The 26,125-nt window shown below is 40.5% G+C and overlaps 1 protein-coding gene across 5 annotated transcripts in view; it reads right to left on the bottom strand.

Annotated features, from left to right (window-relative positions):
- Positions 1 to 26,125, bottom strand: part of vps8 (VPS8 subunit of CORVET complex) — a 52,071-nt gene that overhangs the window by 6,272 nt on the left and 19,674 nt on the right. For 2 of the 5 annotated variants that reach the window (XM_037781864.1, XM_037781865.1), the window contains 28 exons: positions 25,948 to 26,055; positions 24,504 to 24,584; positions 22,967 to 23,137; positions 21,599 to 21,673; positions 21,245 to 21,280; positions 19,528 to 19,618; positions 18,477 to 18,523; positions 18,305 to 18,394; positions 15,682 to 15,728; positions 14,522 to 14,744; positions 14,254 to 14,343; positions 12,657 to 12,708; positions 12,498 to 12,540; positions 10,880 to 10,952; positions 9,692 to 9,811; positions 7,893 to 7,964; positions 7,474 to 7,593; positions 7,143 to 7,226; positions 6,869 to 6,951; positions 6,493 to 6,577; positions 6,194 to 6,292; positions 5,017 to 5,106; positions 2,773 to 2,819; positions 2,540 to 2,684; positions 2,096 to 2,185; positions 1,097 to 1,282; positions 936 to 1,017; positions 446 to 528 (listed from right to left, as the gene is read on the bottom strand). In XM_037781864.1, the coding sequence (XP_037637792.1) occupies positions 446 to 528; positions 936 to 1,017; positions 1,097 to 1,282; positions 2,096 to 2,185; positions 2,540 to 2,684; positions 2,773 to 2,819; positions 5,017 to 5,106; positions 6,194 to 6,292; positions 6,493 to 6,577; positions 6,869 to 6,951; positions 7,143 to 7,226; positions 7,474 to 7,593; positions 7,893 to 7,964; positions 9,692 to 9,811; positions 10,880 to 10,952; positions 12,498 to 12,540; positions 12,657 to 12,708; positions 14,254 to 14,343; positions 14,522 to 14,744; positions 15,682 to 15,728; positions 18,305 to 18,394; positions 18,477 to 18,523; positions 19,528 to 19,618; positions 21,245 to 21,280; positions 21,599 to 21,673; positions 22,967 to 23,137; positions 24,504 to 24,584; positions 25,948 to 26,055 (2,613 nt within the window). The remainder of the gene's footprint in view (positions 1 to 445; positions 529 to 935; positions 1,018 to 1,096; positions 1,283 to 2,095; positions 2,186 to 2,539; positions 2,685 to 2,772; positions 2,820 to 5,016; positions 5,107 to 6,193; positions 6,293 to 6,492; positions 6,578 to 6,868; positions 6,952 to 7,142; positions 7,227 to 7,473; positions 7,594 to 7,892; positions 7,965 to 9,691; positions 9,812 to 10,879; positions 10,953 to 12,497; positions 12,541 to 12,656; positions 12,709 to 14,253; positions 14,344 to 14,521; positions 14,745 to 15,681; positions 15,729 to 18,304; positions 18,395 to 18,476; positions 18,524 to 19,527; positions 19,619 to 21,244; positions 21,281 to 21,598; positions 21,674 to 22,966; positions 23,138 to 24,503; positions 24,585 to 25,947; positions 26,056 to 26,125) is intronic. The other 3 variants (XM_037781866.1, XM_037781867.1, XM_037781868.1) reach the window with 2 other exon arrangements.

Below are 26,125 nucleotides of genomic sequence, written 5' to 3'. Positions count from 1 at the left end.
TCAGAGCCTGTGAGTTTTTTTAAATAAAATCACAGAATTTGTCTCGCTGCTTCCGTCTTGCGTTTGGGTCCAATCTTGCTACCTGCTCTCCAAATCGTGACACTGTGATTGACAGGGTGTCCAGGGCGTACCCGGCCTCTCAGCTCCGGCCCCCCCGCGACCCTCTAAGGATGAGCGGTTACATACTGTATAATGGATGGATGGATTGCAATGGTTTTCACAGTAGATCGATTTGTTTGGTATGATTCTGGCAATCAGTTAGCCATATCACATAAAGCCGTGTTTTGGTGAAACAGTGACAAGCATGTGGATAGGCAACAGAGCAGTGTACTACACTGTAACCGTGGACACAAGCTGCAGCTCGTGCAGATCCAAAGACAGCGACTGTTTGATACTCAGAAGAATCCCTTTAAAGTAGGGAAGATAAAGAAACACACATACACACCTGCAGTATCCGTTGGATGATGGCAGGCAGAGAAATAAAGCTGCTCATACAGTTGAGAACCTTCATCGTCAGCTCCTTCAGCACTGAGACAAACACAAACCAAATGAATGAATCATCTTCATCAGCATCACCATCACTGTCGTACTGTTTTAGGTGGTGAAGAAATAATGAAACCTACAGCTACATAGATCACAATCACATCATATATGATCATAAAGAAATGATGGTTTACTATTTAACTGTTCTTCATGGAAGATTTATAGTCGAAATAAAAACAAATCAAACAAAGAAATAACCTGAAATACAATAAACATTATTATATGGATTTCCTTTTAGTGTATGCATTTACTGTGTCAAACTTGAATGAGCAACTTATGTTAAAAGGAAAATAATTTAGCTCTTTTGTCTTTAATAACTGAATGAATTGTTATTACATGCCACATTAAAATAGGTGAAGAGGTGTAATGCTGCAGGACGTGTGTGTGTTCACCCTCAAATGTGTGTTCATCATTGAGCCCCTTCACTAGTTTTTGAGAAGCCATCATGGTCTCCAGAAGTGGAAACCACAGAACCTGTGAGAAAAAAAATAAATGAATGAGGAGACAGTGTCACCTCCCTCCCCCCCGCCACCCCCCTCACAGACATTACTACCTCTCTTTGTTGCTGGTAGAGGTTGTCGGAGCTTCGTTGACACAAGACAATGATGTCATTCAGTGAATCCTGTACTCTGGTCAGTGTTGATTCACCGTCTCTCTCCTCTTTAATCCGTCTTCCGTCTCCTCCTTCGACTCCTCCCTCACTCTCAGCAGTGAGGAGACTCAGTTTTTCCTTCAGTGTCTTCAGAGAGAGTATTAAAGGGACAATATCAGTAACAATAACAGCTCCATATAACAGCAGTACATGTACTGTGTTTACGTACAGGTTTGTGCTACTAGTACTGCACTTGAGTATTTTCATTTTATATGAATTTATGCCCCTACTCCACAACACCATATGCACACCAATATATGTGAATATATATGAGTCCCTACAGCTTTAGAGCCTTTGTATTCATGTGTCAAACTGGTAAATTGTGAATTATTAGTTCATTAATTAAAGGGACTCTATGTAAGAATCAGAAATCGCTTGTTAACACTGACGCCTGTGGTCGCTAAGTCAACGACAGTCAGCGTCCTGTTGCTCGTGTGAGGTGACACACACGAGACTGAACATTATTGACAGCTAAGACCACAATATCACTTCACATTCCTGGCAGTAATGTTAGCTTAGCAAATGAAGGTCCCTCTATGAATGGAAGGCCCGGCAGATGTTGATCTTAGTGTTCATTTTTCCTGCTTCAGCCTCCCGACCGTGGTCAGAAGGAACAGGGGAGACACCGTAGTGTTGGTCTCTCCTGAAGGCTGAGCCATCGGTGTGTGAATGTGTGTGTGAATGGGTGAATGCTGACATGCAGTGCAGAGCAGTTTTGAGTGGTCAGAAGACTAGAAAGGAGCTATATAAATGCAAGTCCAGTTACCATTTTTAGGTTAGGTTACAACCTGTTCACACATGGGCAATAACAAATGCTGAAAACACGTTTATACGTGTAAAAACGTACATACGGTCCCTTTAATCTAATAAATGATGACTCTGTGGGTGTTTTGTAGCTACCTCTAACAAGACAGCAAAAGCTCCATGAACATCTCCCTTCTTCTCCAGCAGATAGGCTGTAGCCTCATTGTGGTGGTACTTCTCTGTGATCTAGAGACAAAGACATGGACAGAATGCTTTCAGACTCACCGGTGCAGGTTAGCCGTCCCCCCTTCTCTCACAGTGCATGAAACTTTAAACATGGCATCTGCAATAGTCTAGTGAAACAAGACATTGTCACTATCACAAAGTGAATGAAAGAATGTGAACTACTGTGTTATATTACAGTATAATACGGTCTGATCACTTATACATCTATCTAGTGTTTCAACTGTGTTTCAATGCATCATTCCTGTCAAATGGTAAACTACTGCTGCTGTTCCTGCAACATGGACTCAGTGCACGTATTCAACTCTTGTTCACAAACACGTGCAGTGAACATGATCAAAGTATAGTAGATAGTACTTGTATGGCCTCCTCCAGTCTGTAGTGCTGGGAGGTCTGGAGGAAGCTCAGGAGCTGCTGGGGGGCGAAGCGGCACAGTAAGTCCAGCAGAAGCTCGTGGAGGTCCCGTTCCTGAGGCAGGACAGTCCCTGAATGATGGCCTTCCCTGAATAGCAGAGCAGACCGGACGTGAGAAGGAAGACAGAGACTTAGAAGAAATGCAGGAGTGAGGTAGCAGAGTTATCACACCATACCGTGGCTCCAGGAGGCAGCTGAGGAAGTTGAAAAGTAGCTGGTCATCCTAGAGAGAGAGAGAGAGAGAGCGATTACCACCAATTAGATTCTACCAAATTACAACACAGTTAAAACTAAACTACATCACCTATTGGCAAACACAAACAACGGCACAGAGCAGAATGCAGTGCTATCTGGCTCTAAACCGACAGTACACCATAGCAGACTATCTGAGCATGGTTACTGATCTACATTTAAGAACCTTGACAAAGTACAGTACAGACTGAGTGAGCACAGCCTCGCCACTAAACAGGGGCGGCACAGGAAAACCTGGCTCCCTGTGTAGAGCAAAGGCTGTGAGTGAGCCTGAAACAGAGTTACACTTCCTCACCAAATGGGACACATAAAAACATCAGGGAAATATATTTCAAAAGAATTAACTTAAGAACTGAAAGGTTTTCTACAGCTCTCAGATGAAGATAAACTATCAGTCCTACTGGGGGAGGAAACTAGGAGCTGTGAGCTGGTAGCAGTCTGCCATAAACTGAGGGACAGGGACAGGGACAGGGACAGGGACAGGGACAGGGACAGGGAGAGGGACAGGGAGAGGGAGAGGGACAGGGAGAGGGAGAGGGAGAGGGAGAGGGAGAGGGACAGCTGTCTGCACCTTGTTGTTGTTCGTTAGTTTGCTTTGTTTCCTGTTGATATCGTTGTTCCAACAAATTTTGACTTATTTTATTGATGTTAATGAAATGTAATTAACGTAAATTAAATTTTGCATCATTTGAATATGCTTTGGCAATATGTACAGCATAACGTCATGCAAATAAAGCCATTTGAATTGAATTGAATTGAGAGACAGAGAGGCAGAGAGACAGAGCGAGAGATAGAGAGAGATCATCTGTGTATTCCTGCACTGACCTTTTGCACTGTGCTGGTCTCTGTATATAGACATAATGTACCAGGGTTTTCCACTAGTGCATAAAATATCACCAACTTTATTATTATAATTGTATTTCATATATTATGCAATAGTCATTTTTACTTGGTATATCAAATGTGAGAAATTGATGAAATATGGTTCTTTCTTGGTCCTTTTTGGTCGCTCCAAGCACCCGTACAGTAAAACCACAAATAGACAAGCTTCAAATGGGCTCAGTCAGTCTGCATAGTAGCTGCCGAGCCACAATGGCACTCTGTCGGCAGCTGACTGGAGACACTCCCTGGACTCACTGTCAGCTCGCTGCCGCTGTCAGTGATCGACCTCGCTGTCTCTCCCCTCTGCAGTCAGCTATGTTTGTAGATTAGCTAATCTCAACATGTATTCTTGGGTCAATGCGGCTGATTCAGTGAGAGCAGGGCCCCGTACTACAAACCAAGATTAGGTTAGCAAGGTCACTTCAGGTTTAACCCACAACGGTGGTTCAATTCTTACCGAGGCAGATCGCCATGGTAACTTATGCTGCACTCCTAAACTGCTCCGCAGCAGGTTATGTTCCAAATGACAGATCAACCCGTATGAAAGCACCGCCTACTGACCAATCAGAGCTTGGTGTGTCATAAATCATAATCCAGGCTAAAATCCAATCCCTGCATTTAACAGTTTCACAGTGATTAAAGTGTGGAAACATTGTGGAGAACAATGTAGAACTAAATGACAACAGTAACAATGCCCCAGTGCATGCTGGGAGGGTTCCCAACACACTTACCTCATGTAACTGCAATTACACTTATGCAAAGACATTGCATTTCCTAGAAGTTCTTCACAATAAAAGCCTCCCACCAGCTCGCCAGTGAATTTTAAAATGCATTGCCATCATGGCAATTTCAACTCAGTAGAAAACAGCTGTGATTCAAAAAATAAAAAAAAGTAAAATGTCCTAACAGGTCAACAGGAACACGTGGATGAAAGCTGCTAGATGTAAGAAGTGTGAAATATAACCTGCTCATTTTGTGCACACGATGCAGGGATGGAGAGGCATACAGAACACAAGAGAAGGATTGGACAGCAGCTTCCTCAGGCAGCATCCAGCAGATTACATTTCACACTTTTTGCTTCTAAAAGCTTCCTTTTCTTTTTCGTCATAGTTTAAAGAACTCTGACAATCATGATATCAGTTCCAGTAAAAGTCAAAATGATCTTCAGCAGTTTTAGTGCAGAAGTTTGTTTGCATTTCTGTAATAGTTCTGTGCAGGTAACCAGACTGTCAGTACTAATATTACCACATAAAGAAGACATAACAACTTATTTATTTTGACCTTACCTGAAGCTCAGAGATGATTTGCTGCACCTCTTCAGTGAAGTGAAACACCACCATGTCAGCCGACTTGCTGGGGTCAAGGGTCATCAGCTCCTGTGAACATATGTTTGAGGGTTATTGGAGTTATATTAATTTAAAAAAAGTTGATTAAAAAGAAGACTAACTCATTTGATCAATTATTTTGATTAAGAATTTTGTTTTTTTTAGGGTCATAAAATATGACGACAGACATTCAAAGCTTCATGTGAAAACCTCAATAGAAGATTTGAATGCAACAAAAGACATTTGGTAGCCTGATAGTAAAGGTACTGGTATTGGTACTATACTTTTTTAAACAATACCCAGCCTTACTAAGGACCATACAGTAACTACTGACATCAGAAACTGATAAAAAATATACTCCCATCACATCACAGCTATTTGAAGCAAACTATGGGAGATCGTTAACCGAGATATAGAAGGATTTGGCTCGATGGGAGATTTGACCTCTGAATAGAAACGTAAGAATGAATATATTACCAAGATTGTTGTTTTTGTTCCAGTCACTGTGGTTTCTAATTCTACTTTTAAAATATTAGACAACATTTTTTATGGCAAAATAAAACAAGGTAGAATTAAATATAAGACACTTCTTTGCCCGAAAGAGAAGGGAGGGTTGAATTTACCTAATAAAAAAAAAAGACTATTAGAGCTATAATTATGTGGATAACTAAGGAGACAGATGCTGTGTGGGTGTCAAAATGTACCGGTGGAATCACTTCTATTCTTGACTGAAACAGATTGGTGATGACTGACTGGATCAAGAGGAGGTTGAACATATGTTTATAAGTACAAAAGAAATGAAAACTACCAAATTCCTTTTGTGGGGCCACTAAAATAGCAACAAACTCAGATTTCTTACCATCTACTATGGACTAATAAGGGTGTAACAGATGGACAAACAAGGGGTTAATAAATATCACACAAGTGTTTAATGGAAAAACCATGAAGTCATTCTAACAACTTTCACAGGAATTTAACCTACCAGCTCATGACTATTAGACTACGACTTTACCTTTGGAAACATAAGGAATGGGAGAATGTTTGTAAAACACCGTCCAGACTAGAGGAACTATTAATGTCACTTGGCCAGAAATGAAGGGATACCGGTATTTATATGTCTGTCTGAGTATGTTCTGACCTGTATGTGTTGCAGTACTTTGTCCTTGACTGCTTGTTTCTCCTCAGGGCTGTAGCCGGGCATGGACAGCAGGTTGTGGATGTAGCTGAAGATCTCCCCCTGACACACACACACACACATATTTGAAATGCTTTATTTGAATCCACTAGTTACATTACAATAGTAAACAGGTCTTCTACAGCCTGCACCACACAGCCAGGCTACCTGTTACAGCTGAGATGGAGCTATACATTTCACTAGCTCTCTAGCACACAACTGTAACCCATACCAACCAAATACATGTATAATCTGATAAATACCTTTCTGAGGGGGTCTCTGAGGTAGCAGTCAATGATCCTGTCATACAGATGTTGCTTCTCATAAAGAAATTCACAGATTTGGTAGCTGGAGGGAAAAACAGGGAGACACAAAGACATGTAAGTGAGGCCACATGATTAATTAATTGATGAATTAGTTTTTATTTCTTATTACTGACTAGAAGAACTTGACACAGTGCTGAGCTGCATCTCAGATTAATCTTCAGGTTCCCAGCTTTCAGACGATGTACACCACCTCTATGTGACATCTACTGCGGACTATTTATCAACCCCCAAACACCCCGTATAGGAAGGTATACAATGCTAAAATTACTTGAATCCAATTATTCAATGCAAAAGTCATTGGCCGGCTACTCACAACTTGGCCTTCTCTGCCAGAGCCAACAGCCTTCCTTCATTGAACTGGACCACCCCCCCGACCTGCAGCAGCTCCAGCAGAACCTACAAAACCATCACGACAAAGACCAGTCATGTGACAGGATGACATCGTCTAGCTCACAGACTGCACACATGAGTGTACAGGCACAACATGTTGTTTTATATATACTGTGTGTGTGCATGTATATGTGTGTATGTATATATATATATATATATATATACTGTATGTAATATACTGTATACTGTATACATACTGATTGCTCCATGTTTTCTTCTCCTACCTGCTGCCTCTCAGTGTGTCGGGAGTCATCGTCTGGGCAACACAGGAACTCCAGAACCTTGACAGACAGTAAGAGCAAAGATGTGGATGAATGTTGGAAAAGGACGTTACTCCAGCTGAGTGCAAAGCTTCTGGCATGCTGGGAAGGTACCTGCAGATCTAAACACTATATCTGCTGGATGGGTATCTCCGGATAGGGAGGAGTGGTATTGTGCCTTACTAAACTTAGGAGATACCAGTGGAGCTGAACAACCCCAGGTTCATTTATTTATTTCCCCGTCCCTTGTGCAATGAAATACTTTTACCTGATCAAAGAGCTTCCTGTTCACAAAAAGCGTGTTGTCTGGCTTGGCCAACTGGCGAGCCAAAAACGTGAAGAGCCCGCCCACCTGGGATGGAGTAAAGTCTGGGTTGTCCACCATCACCTAGGTAACCAGAAAGACAAATTGCTCTAGTCGTTAATGATATTAATATCACCTCTCTTAAACCATCAGTCAGTTTTGTCCAGGATAACAGAGACAAGAGGACTCGGAGCCCTTCAAGTGAGATAAATGCTGTTCTAGTGTGTTGTTGGTTTAATACTCTAGTAACAACCAAGAGAAGGTTTGTGCTGTGAAAAGGAAAAGATTACAGAGCCTGTGTTCATGCTCCATGCCGTATTCACTATCAACAAACCAGGTGAAACAAACAGAACAGAGCATGGAAGGATTGTTTGTGATTTTACCTGAAGTAAGATGTCCACTATCCTCTGCTGGTACTCAAGGGCCTGCTTATCGTTCTTAAAGTCTTCAAATGTCTAGAACGAAGCAAGAACCAAATCAGAAATGACAGAAAAATTCTACAAAAGCAAATCTCACCTTTCAAAATGTGACAGTCCAATTTTCTAAGAAGGAAAATGAAGACACAACCTGTAGGTAGCCTGGTGGAATCGATTGAAACAAGACTAATACTGCAACCAATCACAGAGCTTCTTACGCTCAAAGCTGATTGAATGAATAATTCTCAATATTTCTCTGGATTATATGACTATTAAGAATAATGAAACATTAAGAACATAAACAAAACATAAGCATGTGTTTGTTTTTTAAATCCTAATGTTTACCTTAATCTAATTATTATTATTATAATTAAGGAGTATACAGTATACATATGTTCCACTGCAGTATTCTTAAGATGCGTGACAGATACAACATTTAGGTACCATCCTCATACAAGTTGAACTCTCAGAACTGGTGATTTTTGAGAGCAGCTTTACTAAAAAAATGAATTCTTCTTATTATTATATACATCATCCACTTTTATCAATCAGAACCACAATTCAGGTGCTGCTTTGGATATGATCCTAGATCATATATAATATATAATATAACCTTCAGTCAGTTATGAGATGGTTCTACTCTGACACCAGGTCATGGTAATGTTCTTAAACATACTGGAAAAGGACGTTACTCCAGCAGAGTGCAAAGCTTCTGGCACGCTGGGAAAAACGGAGGTCCCTGCAGAGTTTAAAGACTTTCTATGTGATGGCTGGGTATCCTCACACAGAGTTCATGATCTGCTAAACGCTCAGAGGTGGTGATGAAGGACTCGTTTGTGTACCGATGACCTACTTTAAACCTGCAATAACTGATCTCTTTTGGCCACTTGGGAGCTGAAGAAACAGGTCGTGAAAACAACACTGACATATTCGCAGTTTAACTGGTTAGCAAACAGTTGCCTATTTACACATCCAGCAGTGAAGAAGCAACATTATCATTAATTTGGAGGTTTTTTAAAGATAATTTTGGGGCTTTTATTTGACAGGACAGTGGATAGACTGGAAAGGGGGAGGAAGAGGGGGGGGCGGCAGGGGGGGCGACATGCAGCAAATGGCCACAGGTGAGATTCGAACCCCGGGCCACTGCGGTAAGGACTCAGCCTTAGTATATGGGAACCAGCTCTACCAGATGAGCTATCGGGGCGCCCGGAGTCGTGTTTCTGACCACCTGCCAAATCTCTTTTAGCTTTGTTTTGGTCTCTACCAACTCCCGAGGGAAATATCTGTGTCTGCCTGCTGTTTGCTGCTGAACAGATAGTGTCCAGTAACTATAGTGTTCTCTGAATACAGCTGAAAACGACGCTATGAGAGCGGTGAGAGTGAACCAAAACAGTAACGTTGTGGGCCGGACAGATAAACAATGAACTGAAACTCATTATATATTATATATATCTATATATATATATAGATATATATCTCTGTAGATTTGGATGATAATTCTCTGTAGGTTCCAACGATCCCATGTCATATTGTCATTTAATACATTGTTATTATAAAAATATTGACTATAGCTGCTTCAATTATCGTTGGCTGTGAGAGGGACTGATGAGGAACAAATGCAGCACAGACTACACTGCAGTCTATAACAACCAATAAAGTTATATATTTTAATTCATATATTCAAGACCCAGTCATCCAGTCTTTCAACATGCTAAACACACATTTATCAGCATGACAAGGGTTAAAATGATATGAAGAAATCTCACCATGGCGAGGACATTGAGGAATTCCCGGGTATCAAAGTGGAGGAGTGTACGAATAAACGGGAAAACCTCCTCCTCCTCTAACGAGTCGGCTGAATGGAGACGAATCAGGAACTCAAACACCTGACACAAAAAGCACACAGAGGCACACACACACACACAGCGTTAGCCCTTTAACAGCGGTTGTTCCTGATCACCACCCTTCAAACACTCCAAGCATCGCTCATCAGGGCTCAACAACTGGGACAAACTGAGCCAGTAAATGAAGAGAATGCACCAAACCAACAACGGTCACACTCCTTCAGAGTACCCATGATACAGAGTACCAGTCACACTCCTTCAGGGTACCCATGATACAGAGTACCAGTCACACTCCTTCAGGGTAACCACGATACAGAGTACCAGTCACACTCCTTCAGGGTATCTATGATACAGAGTACCAGTCACACTCATTCAGGGTATCCATGATACAGAGTACCTTACTGCGTGGGACTGATTGGGATCATTCTTCTATGTGGAAGAAGAAAACATGAAGCTGTAACTATACATAGTGGTGAGCGGAGTCAATATTGCAGTGTGCTCTTATTTTGAAAGGCACGTGTACACAGGAAGTAGTTCTGGAGGAAATGCTAGTGTGATGTCAGTTGCTTTACAACGGTGCTCAGCCATATAGACCAAGGGAAGTTAATCACAGTGATCCTGAACACACAACACAACACACATCATTTACTCACAACAAGCAGGGGCATTTTAGGCTTGTGAAAATTCTAATTATAGCCGACTGTTCTACTGGGTTTACACATGGTTGGCGGGGGTGAAAATACTCGGCATTGGATTACTGCTACTGGAGACATTACTCCTTGGTTTGAGTCATCATGTCCACACAGGAACATACCATTGACATACAGCACTGTTTAATCGTTTTTTTAATCATTCATTAGGGCTAATAAAGACCTAATAGAAAGCCTCAGTCCCGTCCCACCTCCAGTCTGACCTCTGGGAACTTTTGCAATTTAAAACATTACCACAAATCCAAACTCTATAGCGGTCCTCTGCAAAAAAACAGAACCAGTAAAATTGTATCCTGGTATATCCTGCAGACCCTTACAGGAATAGAAGTATAGGGGAGAACGCACGCGTGCACACACACATTCACGCTCACACACAGGCCTGATTTTTGTATCTACATACCTGGTTCTTAACTTGAACCACAAGGTCTTCAGGGATGTCTCCAAGTGGATATGCCCTTCCTGCAAGACAGCAGCTACACAAACACACACACACACACAAAAAAAAAAAATGCAACTTATTTTATGGGAAGATACAGTCCTGTCTTAACAAGTGGGATGATTGTGGTAAAGTCTCTTCTCAACGATGTTTCAATATTTCACCTTAATATGTCACTCAGATTCCTTAACTGGAATATCCGTGGGATTAGTTCAGTCAAAGAGAATCAACATTTTAAATCCCCTCACCAAAGTACAAGCAGATATACTGTATGCCTACTACAAGAATATACTGTGTTTAAGATATTAACACAGGTGCACTTTTCATGAATGCCAACCAGTGGAAGTTGTTGAAGTTGAGTATTTTGTTCATGCTGGGAATGAATACAGTAATTTCTCCATAAATATTATACATGATGAATAGACATGAATGGACACTATACTTAATATTATAGGAAACAATTCAAGTAAAGTTCTAACCCGTCCACTGTTCTAGTGGTCAACCGATATTTAGAGAGAAGGGCGGCCAATGGCCCGTATATATTGTCCATATCATGTTGTTGTTGTTTTATTTTGCTTTTTTTTGCATCTGATAAAATACAACAATGTAATAATACTAACAGAATATAAGACACAGAATTGCTGAAATTACATGAAAATTCATTTAACACTGTTATTGTCTACATTTTCTCTGTTTGCTTTGGTAGATCTGCTCTCTGTTTGCTATTTTAAATAAAAGAAAATGTAATGTATGTGTATATGTTATGACATATTATCAATGCTAGCCCTATAAAAAAAAGTAGTCGCACTAAAAGACACAGGAAATAATAAAAGAAAAAAGAAAAAAATCCAGATTATATCTGAGTCGGCTGCTGTTTCTTATTGTTCTATATTTAGTTGCAGATGTGTCTGCAGACATTTTTTGTAATTGGCCTCCTGAGCGCAGGCGTTCGCCGATTATTTCAAAATGACTAAATGGCTAAAAAGAACAGCTTAACTGCATGGATGTGATGACACTTGCCAATTGTCTTTTGCTCAGTTTTTTAACGCCTGAGCAGTTGATAAGTAAAGTGTTTCTATGTATATATTTGGCATAATGTCATGCCACAGAATATATACAGTATATTGTGCATTTTTCTTAGCACCTTTGAATTTAGTGACACCTCTCATAATCCCATTAAATGTTTGACTCCTCTGTGACGGTGAATATGTAGTAGCAGCAATGTAAGGGATAATGAATAGCTAGCAGGTCATTGTTGTGAAAGACAGAAGGGGATTCTTTCACAATGAACAACAATAACCCGCTAGCTGTACATTATCCCGCTTATTACACTGCTAATTACTGAAGAAATCAATATTTTGACACAAAAACGGTCTTCCAGAGTCTGACATCAGAGCTGCGCCCATAGCAACGGTCTGTTGTACATAGCAATGGTCTGTTATACAGAAACCACAGACCGCAGAACGCCGTGGTTGACCAATCAGAATCGAGTATTCAACACAGCCGTGTAAATAAATGCAGATATCAAACTTGGCTATAATGTATGCCACGGACGCATAAACTAATATCTGTGTGAATGTACCTTATGTACACCAGAAGCTTGTTTCCCATCACCACTTCCTCATCTGTTCAAGAAGAAATAGAAGAGATAAAGATTTAAATGTTTCAAACTTAAAATACTAACGAGATGCTATAAACAGTTGGTGCTATGAACTCTGGGTAGTGTGGTTTCCAACCATACCTGTTAGGCTCCTCCCCGCTCTAAGAGGTGGGCCAATCACTGCAAAGAGTTTCTGAAACATAAACACAACATATGTTATCAATTATTGCTCAGGACCTGATGTACAGTTCCTATTAAAAGGTTTTCTTAGGTGACAAAAAATGTGTTCAGTAAAAAAAAAAAAAAAAAAAAAGATAACCAAAACCTGATTCTTCTTTACAAATGACTGAATATTTGAATATTTTATATGAGCAATCAACAAGTAGACGGGGAGCTGTCAGGCTACCGACTGTACTCTTAAGAAGACACTCACAGTGTGTATTCGGCTGCTTTTACCACAGTATTCTGTATCAACACCATTTCCACCCTCCACCTGCTCAATCAATGACTCCTATTACAGATCAGTGGACATTACAATATTAAACCAAAATCTTTTTATTCAACCGTACTGCTCTTTTAAACCTGAGGAAGGAAACCAACTCCCAATTGTAATTGAATGTCTGGATGGCTGACAACTACCTTCAGCTAAATACAAAAAAGACTGAAGCCCTTATATTATAATTGCTACTGAAAATCAAATTCCGGTTATAAAGCAGTACATGGGGTCGTTAAGAGCTTGTGTTCAGCATAACCTCCGAAATGTACGTGTCCCCTTTGACCAACCGTGTCAGCCAGCTTTTTCGTTCTTGTTTGTTCCAACTGAGGAACTAAATTAAGATCCGTGGTGACCAAGGTCAAGATGGAGATGATTATTCATGCTTTTATTATATTTTATCCTACCAGATCAAATGGTTTGTACTTTGTACATATTGGCATTTAAAGGGACTATTTGTAACTTTGTAAGCGTATAAATGTAGCGGGTCGGCACACATGCGCGCTCGCATATGCGCGTTCGCGTGTAGCCGCTGTACCCTCCTCCTCTGCCTGCTCGCCTTCACTCAGACAGCTCAGCTCGCTCCACCTCTAGACGTGAACGCGCGCTCACTACACACTGCAGAAGAGTTAGTTTAGCTCTGAGAATATCTAGTGAATGCACAGGGGACGTTTGTGCAGAAATAAATGCTGCAGCTCCTCCAGACCAACAGAGGTTTTCCCGTGTCTTGTGAAGTGACGGAGCTCTACAGAGATTTACGTTGTCTTCTCGTTACCGACCGGGTGCCGGTGTCTCCTCTGCTCTCTCCGGCTGCGGGCGGAGAGAGCAGGGAGACACGCTGCAGAGCCCCGCTGCTTCAGCCTGCACTTAGGCAGGAAAAGCCAACACTAGGATCAGATCTAAATCATGTTCATGGAGAGACCTTCGTCTGGTCAGCTAACATTACTGCCAAGCAGCTGAAATATAGAGTGATATTGTGTTTTTAGCTGACGTGTGTCGCCTCAATGTTTTGAGTGATGCTCGTTCAGGTATATTTAGAGCGAGCAAGCGCGAGCCCGACGCTGACTTTCGTTGATTTCACGGCCACAGGTGTCGCTGTTAAGAAGCATTTCTTAAAGTTACAAATAGTCCCTTTAAGTCCAACTGAAATTATATTCATCATTTGATTAAGACATACTGTATAATTTAGCAAAAGATCTGCATCAACTCTGACATGATATAACAACCTTCTGGTGGTGCACCTACCTCCATCGGTGTAATGTAGTCATTCATGCCGCTGTTGAAAACGTAGATCATTGCATCATAGAGCTGGTTCTCCCAACAAACTTGAACCACCTTCAAACACACACACAGAAGACCTTTAGTGAAAATTATACCAGTGGAAATGTAGAGAATAATTAAGCACGTCCTCACTAATTTTGGCTGATTACCGCTGTGAACGGCATTATTGACTCTCCATACAGTCCTTGCTGTACACTGACACTTGCACACACGCACACACACACACACATACCTGTTGTATGTCCAGGCTGGTCACATCCAGATGGACGATGCATCTCTCGAGGCTGTCCATCATACCGTTGCCATGGTAATGGGCCAGGAGGTCCCTCATGATGGGCGTGGTGAGGTGACCGAGGCGGTCGGCGACAATGTACGACTCCAGTGACTCCAGAAATACACCCTTAGCAACCATGTTCTCCACCAGCTGAGCATACAGCTGGTTGAACATCAGGTCGCTGCACACACGCACACACACACACAATGACTGATTATGATAAATAATAATCCAGTTACTACGTTTCACTCACTTGTTATTGAGGAACTGCTCAAATGAGTACACAGCTCAAGATGCTGATTAGGGGAAATCCCTGCAGAAGTGCTGACACTCACACTGGTTACCAAATGATCTGGCACAAATATACAAATCACTTTCTGGACAGTTCATGATCAATAATCATCCCCGCCTGTCACTACTCATAAAATGAGGTTGAGTTGCAGTCTTTACTAATAATGCTTATAATCAGCTCTTTGTGACACCAGGGAGGGAGGTTATATAAACACATTAGATTCAATAAAGTGCTGTATGAATTGATGTTAGGAAACATGATTTGATTGTACCCTGCGGCTCCATTTGGCTCTGACAATGCAGGACAACATCAACAACACTACTCTTCTCGGTCTGTTTGTAATAAGTCAGTGTGAACATGAAATGGACAAGAACTAAAAATCTAATTGTGTTTTTTTTTTTTTTTTACCAAATAAACCAAACTACAGGTGCAAAAGCGACTTTAAACTCTAGATTCATGTAGTGTGGCCGAGCTTTGTCAAACCCACGGAACTTTCTTTCAAATTTGAGCAAGATCCTGATGAAACGTGTGAGGCTGAGCATGTCGAATATTCAATGTAGTAGAATGTTTCTGTGATCCTGCCATCCATTGTGTAAAAAGGTTTAGAAGCCCAGACGGATATTTAAGAAGGTTAATATCATATATAACATATATAATTATGTAATACATAACAATCAACCATTCATACTAGCCTACAACATATAGAGCACATCAGCTGTATTCTTGTTTATAATCCATTACATCTGCCATCGGCTACAATCAGCTACTTCCTGCTAGTCCATGAGTCTAACCCTTATGTACCTATGAATGCGTACAGTATACTTACGCCCTCTTTAGCAGCAGGCAGTAATCTACCAGGACTGGAACCACATCCTGAACACACAGAGACAGACACAGAGAGAGAATATAAAACATTCAATGAAATAAGGAACCTTTACTTTGACAAGTTCAACTCTGTAATTTCAGGAATTAAAATCAAAATTAAAAATACTCCTAGGAGAAGGAGACGAGGCATATCCTGCTGTACCAATATGTATCAACATGCCACAACCTGATGGACAGTGAATCATCTAGAATCATTATATTATATATGAAAAATATATGAAAATACAATGCATTGTTATATAATAAAACAGTGATTTCCAAACTCTTTGGCATGTGATTCCTCACAAAAAAAGGTGTCTACTGTACTTGGGGCACCTTGTTTGTGGAAGCCTCTTCTCAAGTCCATCAAAGAAAATTAAAAATGAAAAACTTTATCTCATGTTATAATGTAAATCAAATAAATACATGCACTTACATATAAGACAAGTATAACAATAAAATAAAACAAGTGTACTGTTCTAAATCAGCAGTAATGCTTTATCCAGTGTACAAGCTGATACTGCTCTGCCTATTTTAGATATACAGTAACTTTGTCTATACCTCGACCAAGACTGTAATCAATTCTTTTGAAATACCCTGAATAATGAGACACATACTTTTGATACTTTGAGTACATTTTTCTGATAATACTTTTTTTTTTAAACACAACATTTTTATTTGTAATTGAGTATTTTTTTTTACATTGTTGTATTAATACTTCTACTTAAGTAAAGGATCGCAGTACTTCTTCCACCACTACCCTTCATCGACACCACCTGTCATGAATTGACATGATTTGATTTTAAACTGGATGTTAACATTATTGATCATATTATGAAGCAACAATGTTTTCATTCAACTGAACTAATGCTTAGGTTGGTTTGGTCAACTGCATTGTACTACTACTGTACCACCTGGAATGGCATTTATCCATGAGTTTAGCTACTGTATATTTCAGCTATTGATGCATTACTGTAACCTTTTAAATCATCTATCTATTACTTTTAGCTCAGCATTATGTCAGCATAATAATAATGTAATACAGGTCAAATAAGGTTAATTTCTGACAAACTATCCAATACGTTCTCCTGTACATTATACATCCATTAGGAGTGAACAACAGGCTGATCTGGGTTTGCAAATATCTACTTTTTTGCTTTGTTCTTTTTTCTGAGGTGGATTCTGGGAGGGTGAACTTTATTTCAGTATATAAATCACTTAAAATGTACATAAAGGAACAATCTGCAATCATTGCACTGTATTTGAATGGCAACCCTACATATGTAAATTAGGGCTGTAGATTGGTTAAAATACTTAATCACGATTAATTGCAAATTAATCGTACATTTTTTATCTGTTCAAAATGTACCTTAAAGGGAGATTAGACAAGTATTTAATACTCTTATCAACATGAGAGTGAGCAAATATGCTGCTTTATGCAAATGTATATATATATATATTTATTATTGGAAATCAATTAACAACACAAAACAATGACAGATATTGTCCAGAAACCCTCACAGATACTGCATTTAACATTAAAAAAATATGCTCAAATCATAACACGGCAAACTGCAGCCCAACGCGCAACAACAGCTGTCAGTGTGTCAGTGTGCTGACTTGACTTGACTTGCCCGAAACTGCATGTGGTTATCATAAAGTGGTCATGTCTGTAAAGGGGAGACTCGTGGGTACCCATAGAACCCATTTTCATTCACATATCTTGAGGTCAGAGGTCAAGGGACCCCTTTGGAAATGGCCATGCCAGTTTTTCCTCGACAAAGGTTTGCAGTGTTATTTAACCTCCCGCTCCACACGCTAGTAGGACATGAAACTGAACAGCTACAACCTCCAAAAGATCGATTACATTACTGCGTTAAAGAAATTAGTGGCGTTAAAACGATTTTGTGTTAACGCGATATTATCGCGTTAACTTTGATAGCCTTATGTAAATACAAATACGTTATAAAAAAGTTGCCACTAAACTCTTGCAACTTGCATAAAATGTAATTACTCGTTACATTATTGTTATTATTATTGGAAGGTTATTACATTATCTGCAGTTGTTACATTATGAGTTTCTACGGGGACGGACAAGAAGGAACTATTTAGATATCTATAACACATAACTCCCGGCAAAACAACAACATTTTACATTTCTGTTTGTGTATAGATTAAATAAATGAGATAAATGTGTAAATTACTGAACCTTAAAGGTGTTGGTAAGTGCTTTTTTGACAGGACAGAGTCAGGCTAGCTGCTTCCATACTTTATGCTGTGTCCTAACCATGTCCTGAACACACACACACACACACATGAGACTGATATCCATCTTCTCATCTGACTCTAAGAAAGAAAGAAAATAAGTATATTTCCTAAAATGTTGAACTATTCAATCACCAATGCTGGATTGTTTGAAGTATTGTCAGCCATGATGGTTAAATGTTAGCTATATGCCTACACTATATTGTCACTAGACGTCCACTATATTGGCCTAGCTGTTTATATTATTATATTATATTATTATATATTCTATTTATATGTATTCCGTGGCAGGCTGGACACTGTGAGGTGTGTTAGCTTACATGGAAATGTTGCTCCATCACTTGGATCTTGCCTTGTTCTGGACACTTCTTCAAAGCGTGCTCTGCAAACTGGAACAGGATCTCTACCATCTGCACACACACAGGGAGTGTTAGAGTCCACCATCCAGGGAAGACAGGTTTAATACAGCGGCCAGTGGTTCTCTATTCTTACCTTGTCTCCTACCACTCCCTTCTTTTTCACTGGATCTCCAGCCAGGCCTGAGATAAACACACATCACACATTATTCTCATATCATAACAACTGATTTTTAGTTTGAATCATTTTCTATTCAAAATATTTTTGATTAATAATTCTTGATCGCATGCTGAACATTGAGTTTAATGTATTCAGTCCCATTGAAAAGAATGAAGTAACCAATCAAACAGCATGTTCTTCTACCTACATGTAAATCATGAGGTGAATGAATAATATTAAATATTCAGTCTTTTCTGATACGTTGACGTTCACCAGGTCTGTTAGTGAGTAAGTAATAAGTCATTTAACTCAGTGTCAAAAACCTTTGTTTCACTAACGGACTACATACAAGTGAAGTCTTCTGAATGGAGGTGACATTGAATGGCACAGTAGCTGTCAGATGTCATGGACTGAACTGTGTACCCACAATGCACCACTATCTTTGTAATCTCTTTGGTAATACTGTACGTATGAACATGGCTGGATTCTTTTTTTTTCTAATTTGATATCTGCGGTGGATGTGGTGTTATCAGGCCTTATGAAGGCTTTGTGAACAGATTCCGTTCAGTAACAGCCAACAATTGGCCAAATAAGAAATTTTTCTATCATTATCATATATCATGTGATGATAGACAACATTTTTTTGAATATTGTATCATTATAACTGAGCAAAGAAAGACTGTAAAATGTGGTTGAAAGCTCGACAACAAGATAGTAAGTAGACCTTGAATTAAGATATTTTAGTCAAAATACTGTTAAGAAAAAAACATTTATGCTGAATTGTATATTAGTTTGAGCATATGCACCACTAAAGACCAATATTAACTGAAACAGTAACATGAAACACTCTGAATCTTCAGGCTGTCTTGTTCATGTCAGTGTAATCCCAAACAGATCATATTACCACAAAGTCATCAACATAAAGCAATAAGTCAGTAACTAGAAGTGGAACCAAACACCTGGTATGTGGTTGTGATGAACAGATTGATATACAGGCTGCTGGATGTGTGATATGCGTTATACCCACCGACCACAGCCTTAGCAGTTCCCTCGTGGAAGGACCAGGCCAGAGAGAGAGCCTCGACAAAATGCTCCTGCTTCAGGAGACAGTCTATACGCTGGACACACAGACAGAGACAAGGAACGAAATGAATCCAGTTGTAAGCAAGCTGTTGTTGGTCTACTGATGTGAACTGAATAATCTCCAGAAGAAACGCGTCTTCTATTAAAATCTTCTATTCATGCACTATTATTATCAAACAGGCAGTATAGTCCTACTTATCCTCCTCGACCTCAGTGCTGCCTTTGAAACCATCAATCACTCCATCCTCCTCCCCCCCCCCCCCCCCCCCCTCTTGTCCTCCCTCCATATCACCGGCACTGTCCTCTTCTGGTTCAAATCATACCTCTAAGACCAGTATCAACTCTGACACAGCCCCAGCTCTCTCAAGGTGTTCCCCAGGGTTCGGTTTTCGGTCCCCTCCTCTTCATCCTCTACATGCGTCCCCTCGGTCACATCATACGCCACCATGGCCTCCATTTCCACTGTTATGCTGATGACACCCAGCTCTACATCTCCACTCACTCCACCCTCACAAACTGCCTCACAGATAGAAAAACCTGGATGCAAGCTAACTTCTTCATCCTCATCCTCATCCTCATCCTCATCCTCTCCCTCTGCATCGATGGCTCCACTGTTCCTGCTGCCACACACATCCGTAACCTTGGTGTCATGTTTGATCAAACCTTCTCCTTCAAATTACAAAAACAGCCATCTTTCACCTCAAAAACATTACCCGTCTTCGCCCTCCCTCTCCTTCTCAGCCACTGAAACATTCATCCTCGCCTTCATCACCCCGTGACTCAACTAGTGCAATAGCACCCTGTACGGCACATCCACCAAAATCCACATTAGAGTACATCCCACTGTCCTCCATAACCTAGCCCCCCTCCCACCTTTCTGACCACCTGCACCAACATACTCCCCCAACGCCAACCTCCTCACCCCTCTCACCCAGTCCAAGCACCAGACCTGGGGAGGGACAGAGCTTTGTCCATTGCTGCTGTACCTCCACTCTACTTGTACTATGACTCCACTATACATTTATCTGATAACTCAATTTTATCCTGTTAATAATTATGTGCTAGTTTCTGCAAATGTTATTACTGTAGTGAGTTATCTGCAAGCATGAGGGTGATGGATGATCACGCACCAACCAGCATAAGAAATATGGAAATTTCTCATCTCAATATTTGTAACTGACACGCCATCAGATCCTCCTAAAGTCAATTTGTTCCCCTCAATATTCAGTGTTAACCCGATGGATGCGTAGTGTTCACTGCTACATGTTGGTGGACATGTCAACCAACAGCTGCTCCCACAGCTGGCCAGTTGTGGCTCTGTTCTGTATCCTCTGTGTGATCAACACAAGTTAATCACTCACATGTATACACACGAGTTGAAATCACCAGTGCACGTGTTAAATATAAACCAGAGAGTTACTGCCCTGGAAAGGCTGGAGGATAATCTGATGTTCTCTCAGTCACTGGGTCTGTAGTCTATTTGTCACCAAACTGTATCGCTATTAAGCAACCAGGTTATCATTGTGTTGTTGGTCTAAACACATAAGCAATTGTGAAACTTGCATGTGCACCGGGGTCAAACAATCTGGATTTTAGCAGAAGGTTACTAGACAACAAAATGTGAAAGAAGGGAAGGGGTATGATATGACACACACACACACCTCTCTCCAGTTCCTTAGAGCCATAATGTGAGCCGACTGCAAGACAAGAGAATATCACAGTTATTAGACATCATCAAAGGACATAGAAATGCAATACAAGAGTTTTTGCCCCAAATACCAAAACTGATTTTTGGCATTTAACAAAATAAGCCAGTCTTCTGAGATACATGCTTTTTGCATCTAGTGTAATAAGTGAGTGCATTATGTGTTGTTTTTTTTACCCTGCATTTTCTTTTCAGAGTGGTTACCAACAATTACAGCTGGTCAATGTGCAGAAAGATACAACTCCACCAACAGAAATGGCAGCTCACAGCTGAATAAACAGAACATATACACACACATACAACACAGTACCTTGGTGCCCAGATAGACAATCTGTCCCGCGTAGCTGGAGACCGACTGGTAGCAGGCCTTCTCTCCGACTAAAGCCTAGAACACGGACACACTGTTAGACACACACACACACACACACAGGTCCAGTCTAAATGTGTTTTAAGAGTGTTATCACTGGCTAACTCAGACTAACAAAGCCTCATATTAGCTTCAGCTGAACTTTACAATGCATTTTTGAAACAATTGGAGGACTCTGGATTTTGTCTCCCATCTTTAACGGCGTGGTCACATTAGGAAGGGACGGCCAGTATGAAGAGGACAGATGATTGCAGTCAACCTACACTTGGCATGAGAGTGTTGCATTAACACCTGTTGTTCTATCTGTTCTTATATGATACCATGATTGAACATGATATGAAATGCTTTTATATCAGCATATTTTTCTCTGGGGCTGGTTCCAGACTGTCAAGCTGAGTGTAGTCTCGCATAACTAGACCTACAGTATCTCCACAGTGCTGTCAGCGCTAAAGAAAGCTCTGTCTCTACACATTATCATCCTGGTATAGGGGGAAAAAACACTGTCTTGTTTTTTTTTTTTGTTTTCCTCAATCACTTGGGCGGCGCTAATCCCAGGATGCAGCGATGGTGCCCTTGAAAAGTAGATAGCGCAGATAGCAGAAGGGGAGGAGGAGGCTGCGTGAGATACGCAGCCAATGGCAGACTTCTACCCACAGCCTACATCCGGTGAGTCAGACTGGTGAGTACTTTAAAATCAGCCCTGTTGTGGGTCTATCGCTGTCAGAGTCAGCTGTCAGTAGATGTTCGTTGTTCCTGGGCCGGTCACAGTTTTGATCCACATAAATCACTTTTGTATAAGTGAACTTATTGTTATTTTTTTACCATCGTCCTATGTGACTTATAATCAGACCTCGGTTAAAACATTTAAAATTTTGTTTGGATGACTCTGCTTTCATTTCCTTGAGTGAAAATTGCATTTCGAATGGTGCGGCCGTTCTTCAGACACGGCAGAAAGTGCAAAAGGGACTTTTAGTCCCTCCTAGTTTAGTTCGTCTGGTTCCATAATTCCTGGAACCTTTTGGATAAAAAAGGGCTATGCAAGACAATTACACAAAGTAAAACTAACAAACTGTCAGCCTAAAAAGATAAATACAGCCTCTAAAGTGTCCTCTCAGCAGCAGCCCCACACTGCTAACTACTCACATTAAAATTGAACGTTAGCCATTTATTTATGATCAATAACTTCTTATCTTCCAAATCCAATTTATTAGCACTAAGACTGTTATAGAGCAGTCATCGTAAATTTGACCTCTGACCCTATAAATGTGAAGTTTGACCTCTGATCCTGTTCCCCGTCAGCTAACCCCTCACCAGAGCCTGGGAGACATTCCCTCCAGTTGCCAGCGATTTGAAATGTCGGCTGTTATAGACCAGTTGCACCTGCTCCAAGTCCAGAGTCTCCAAAACCTCCTGACTGGGCCGGTCCACAACCTGCAGCTTCTCGTGGCTGTCTACCAGGACCAGCGTACGACTGTTAATCCACTGCAGAGACACAAAGACGGAAGGAGAACAAGTCACGCACTGACAGCAAACAAAGATATTAGTGTTTATTCACACCGCACCCGGGAGGCATCGAGGTAAAGAAAACAGAGAAAAACACGACTAGATGTTGGACAAGAAACTAAATGTATAGCTACTGTAGCTGTCTCTGCAAGGCAACCGGCATTTCACCACAGTTTGTTGAGTCCCTTCTGGGTTTAAGAGTTTGATTTATCTTAGCTTAGTTGTCACCACTGACGTTCTGACACAGCAGAGACAGAGATAAAACCGTGCATCATTGAGGCCCGTCTTTGCTCAGTGGCTGCAGTCGATAAGTCAGAAAATGACTTCCTAACGTCTTTTCCTAACCACTTTTCCTTGACCTAGTTGGAAAACGTCATGAGGTCAAGGAAAGATGAGAAGGAGAATTCAGAAGGACTTAGGAAAAGACAACCGTGGTGTTAATAGAATACAACTGCTCTTTCACTATGCTCCGTCATTATGATGCCACGGCGACGGATGTTAGTGACGCGGGTCTGCTGTGGTGAAACTACAATGTTCTAAAGATAGACTACAAAAGGCGCTGCTCCCCCCGTGCGTTATTAAATAGGTCTTTCAGTAACAGGATGCTTCACCCGCGGTGTGAAAGAGAGATACCACAGGTCCTCCTGCTGCTAGAACACTTCACATCAACATATAAAAAAGGATTATCTGACCTTAAACGTGGATAACCGGGGAAAATTATCACTTCATTCCCAAGGTTGGAATTGAAATAAACAGAGGAATATATGATAAATATTGAGTTAATTGTTCGAGTTATGGAGAAGGTGTAGGACCATATACTTCTTCCAACTTCTTTTCGGACATGTAATATTTATTTATGTTGATTATTTGTTAATTGATTGTTTACTGTTCATTTTATTAGTTATTCTTGTTTAGTTTTTTTACTGAGGTATTTGTTTCATGTTCGAAACAAATAATTAATAAAAAATAAAGTGAAACGAAATGGTTGTCACTGTCCACTCATATTAAACATTAGTGTATGAGGGTATGAAAATAATATGCAAGATAAGCATATCGTTTGTAATCAGGAACGGCCGAATGTTGTGTCGCTTTAAATGCTGCGGCCGCAAGGAATTGTGTGATGTTATTCTCTCCTTTGCTTTGGTAAAGGATGCTCCAGTGTATCCTATGCTAAAGTAGATACTAAAGGAAGCATTGAAGCACCTTTCCTTAGCATTTAGAGGATTCAAACAGCTCTTATCGTGGCTGCTACTGAGGTTCTTCCGGGTCATTTCACTCCGTTAGGAATCTTCATGAGCAAAAAGAACTTTTCAACTGCAGTCAGTGTCTTGAGTTAGGTACTTACACTCAGGCTGATGATGTCACAGCTCAGGTGGAGTTGTTTTTGTTTGATGACATGGATGGTCCCCGACTCCTCCTTCTTTACCTGAACAAACAAACCGTAGAGAAGAGGAGAACATTAAACTGTTGCCCACCGATCATTAGTCATCAGCAGTTTGGCATGTAGACATCTTATCTGCGGAAATATTACATTAACAGCAGGATAATTCTAATGTGGGTATGCACCGGGGAAACACTGGCCTGTAACTAGCTGGATGAACACAACGCTGTACATTTCTGAGTCTCTGCAACAAGCACAGAAATTGCAGTTTGTCAGTATTCTGAGGCGAGTAGGACGGGGCAATAATTCAATAACATTGGACAATAATCCTGCGTATTATCCAAAGTGAAGTATGAAACATTTAAAGGATAAGAACTCAGTGTGTTCCTCGTCTTCTAAACTAATCTTACACACTACAAACTGACCTATCGTGTCAGTTAGCTTTAGTAAAACTGATCTCAGCTCACCTCTCTCACCGACAAGCTGACCATAAAAACATGCAGTGATTGTTGTGTATTGTGCCATTCTATAGTATGTAATGCAAAAAATTATAACATTCCTGAAAGAATAGCTATATGGAGTTACTGGAACCAACAATTAGACTGAATTACAAGTCCTGTAGAGTAGATCACCTGTCGTCTCATTCTAATAGACAAACTGTCTGGCTGTTTTAAATTAAACCTAAAACCAGATGTGTTGAGTGCGGTTCTAAGTAGTAAAAGCAGGAAATAGCCCTTCATTTACACATACAAATAATGTCATTATATCTGAAAACAACGGAGAGAAAAGTATTCTGAATCTAGCAAAAAGAAATTACTAAAAAATAACAAAACGTTTTTTGCATTTAATTACCATTTAAAAAGGTACCTTGTGTTATGCCATTGAAAATGTTTGATAAACATTAGAATTATGGTCAATTGGTCATGTTATAGAATGGGCTTCATTTAGACTCTATGATGTGTGTTTTGCCCTGTTAAGATGGGCTCTTCTAGTCGTCCTGCTATTGGACAATTTGGGCGTGTCCCTTTAAGTGTGATTAGAGCGAGTTAGGCTTCGGTGGAGCAGGATGGGGAGCAACAATTTTTCATAGTTTTTGATAGTCCCAAGATCGATATGGATATATTTTTGTTTTTTTAAATTTTCGTGGAATAAACTGCTTTTCGCTCACAATACGAGCCTCATCTTTGAAGCTGACCAAGGAGAGTGAGTGTCTGCAGAAGGCAAGTGGAAGTGGGACATTGTAGTCTACATGAGTCAGAAACCTTTACATCCTGCTAGAAGTGGTTGAGGACAGTTTTATGGCAAGCTGCCACTACACAAAGTCAGAAAAATTGCTCCGCAAAAAGCACTACAGTGTCTATAGTGTATTTTGTTGTTGTGAAGTTAAGAGGTTGAGTTGAGCAGATACCAGGAGGAAGTGGACTGTGTCTCCTTTACAGAAAGCCAGGATCGGGTTGACCGTCTTCTGAACAGGGACAAACTGCCAGGCCAGCTGAGGAACACTGGACGGATCAGACTGGTGAAAGACAATGCATTACAACACATTACATTACATTACATCACATCAGTAATTAACCTCTTAATTA

This window comes from Sebastes umbrosus, chromosome 10 (genome assembly GCF_015220745.1).
Source record: "Sebastes umbrosus isolate fSebUmb1 chromosome 10, fSebUmb1.pri, whole genome shotgun sequence".
Classification (NCBI taxonomy): Eukaryota; Metazoa; Chordata; class Actinopteri; order Perciformes; family Sebastidae; genus Sebastes; species Sebastes umbrosus.
This window is presented reverse-complemented; position numbering and strand designations above follow the sequence as displayed.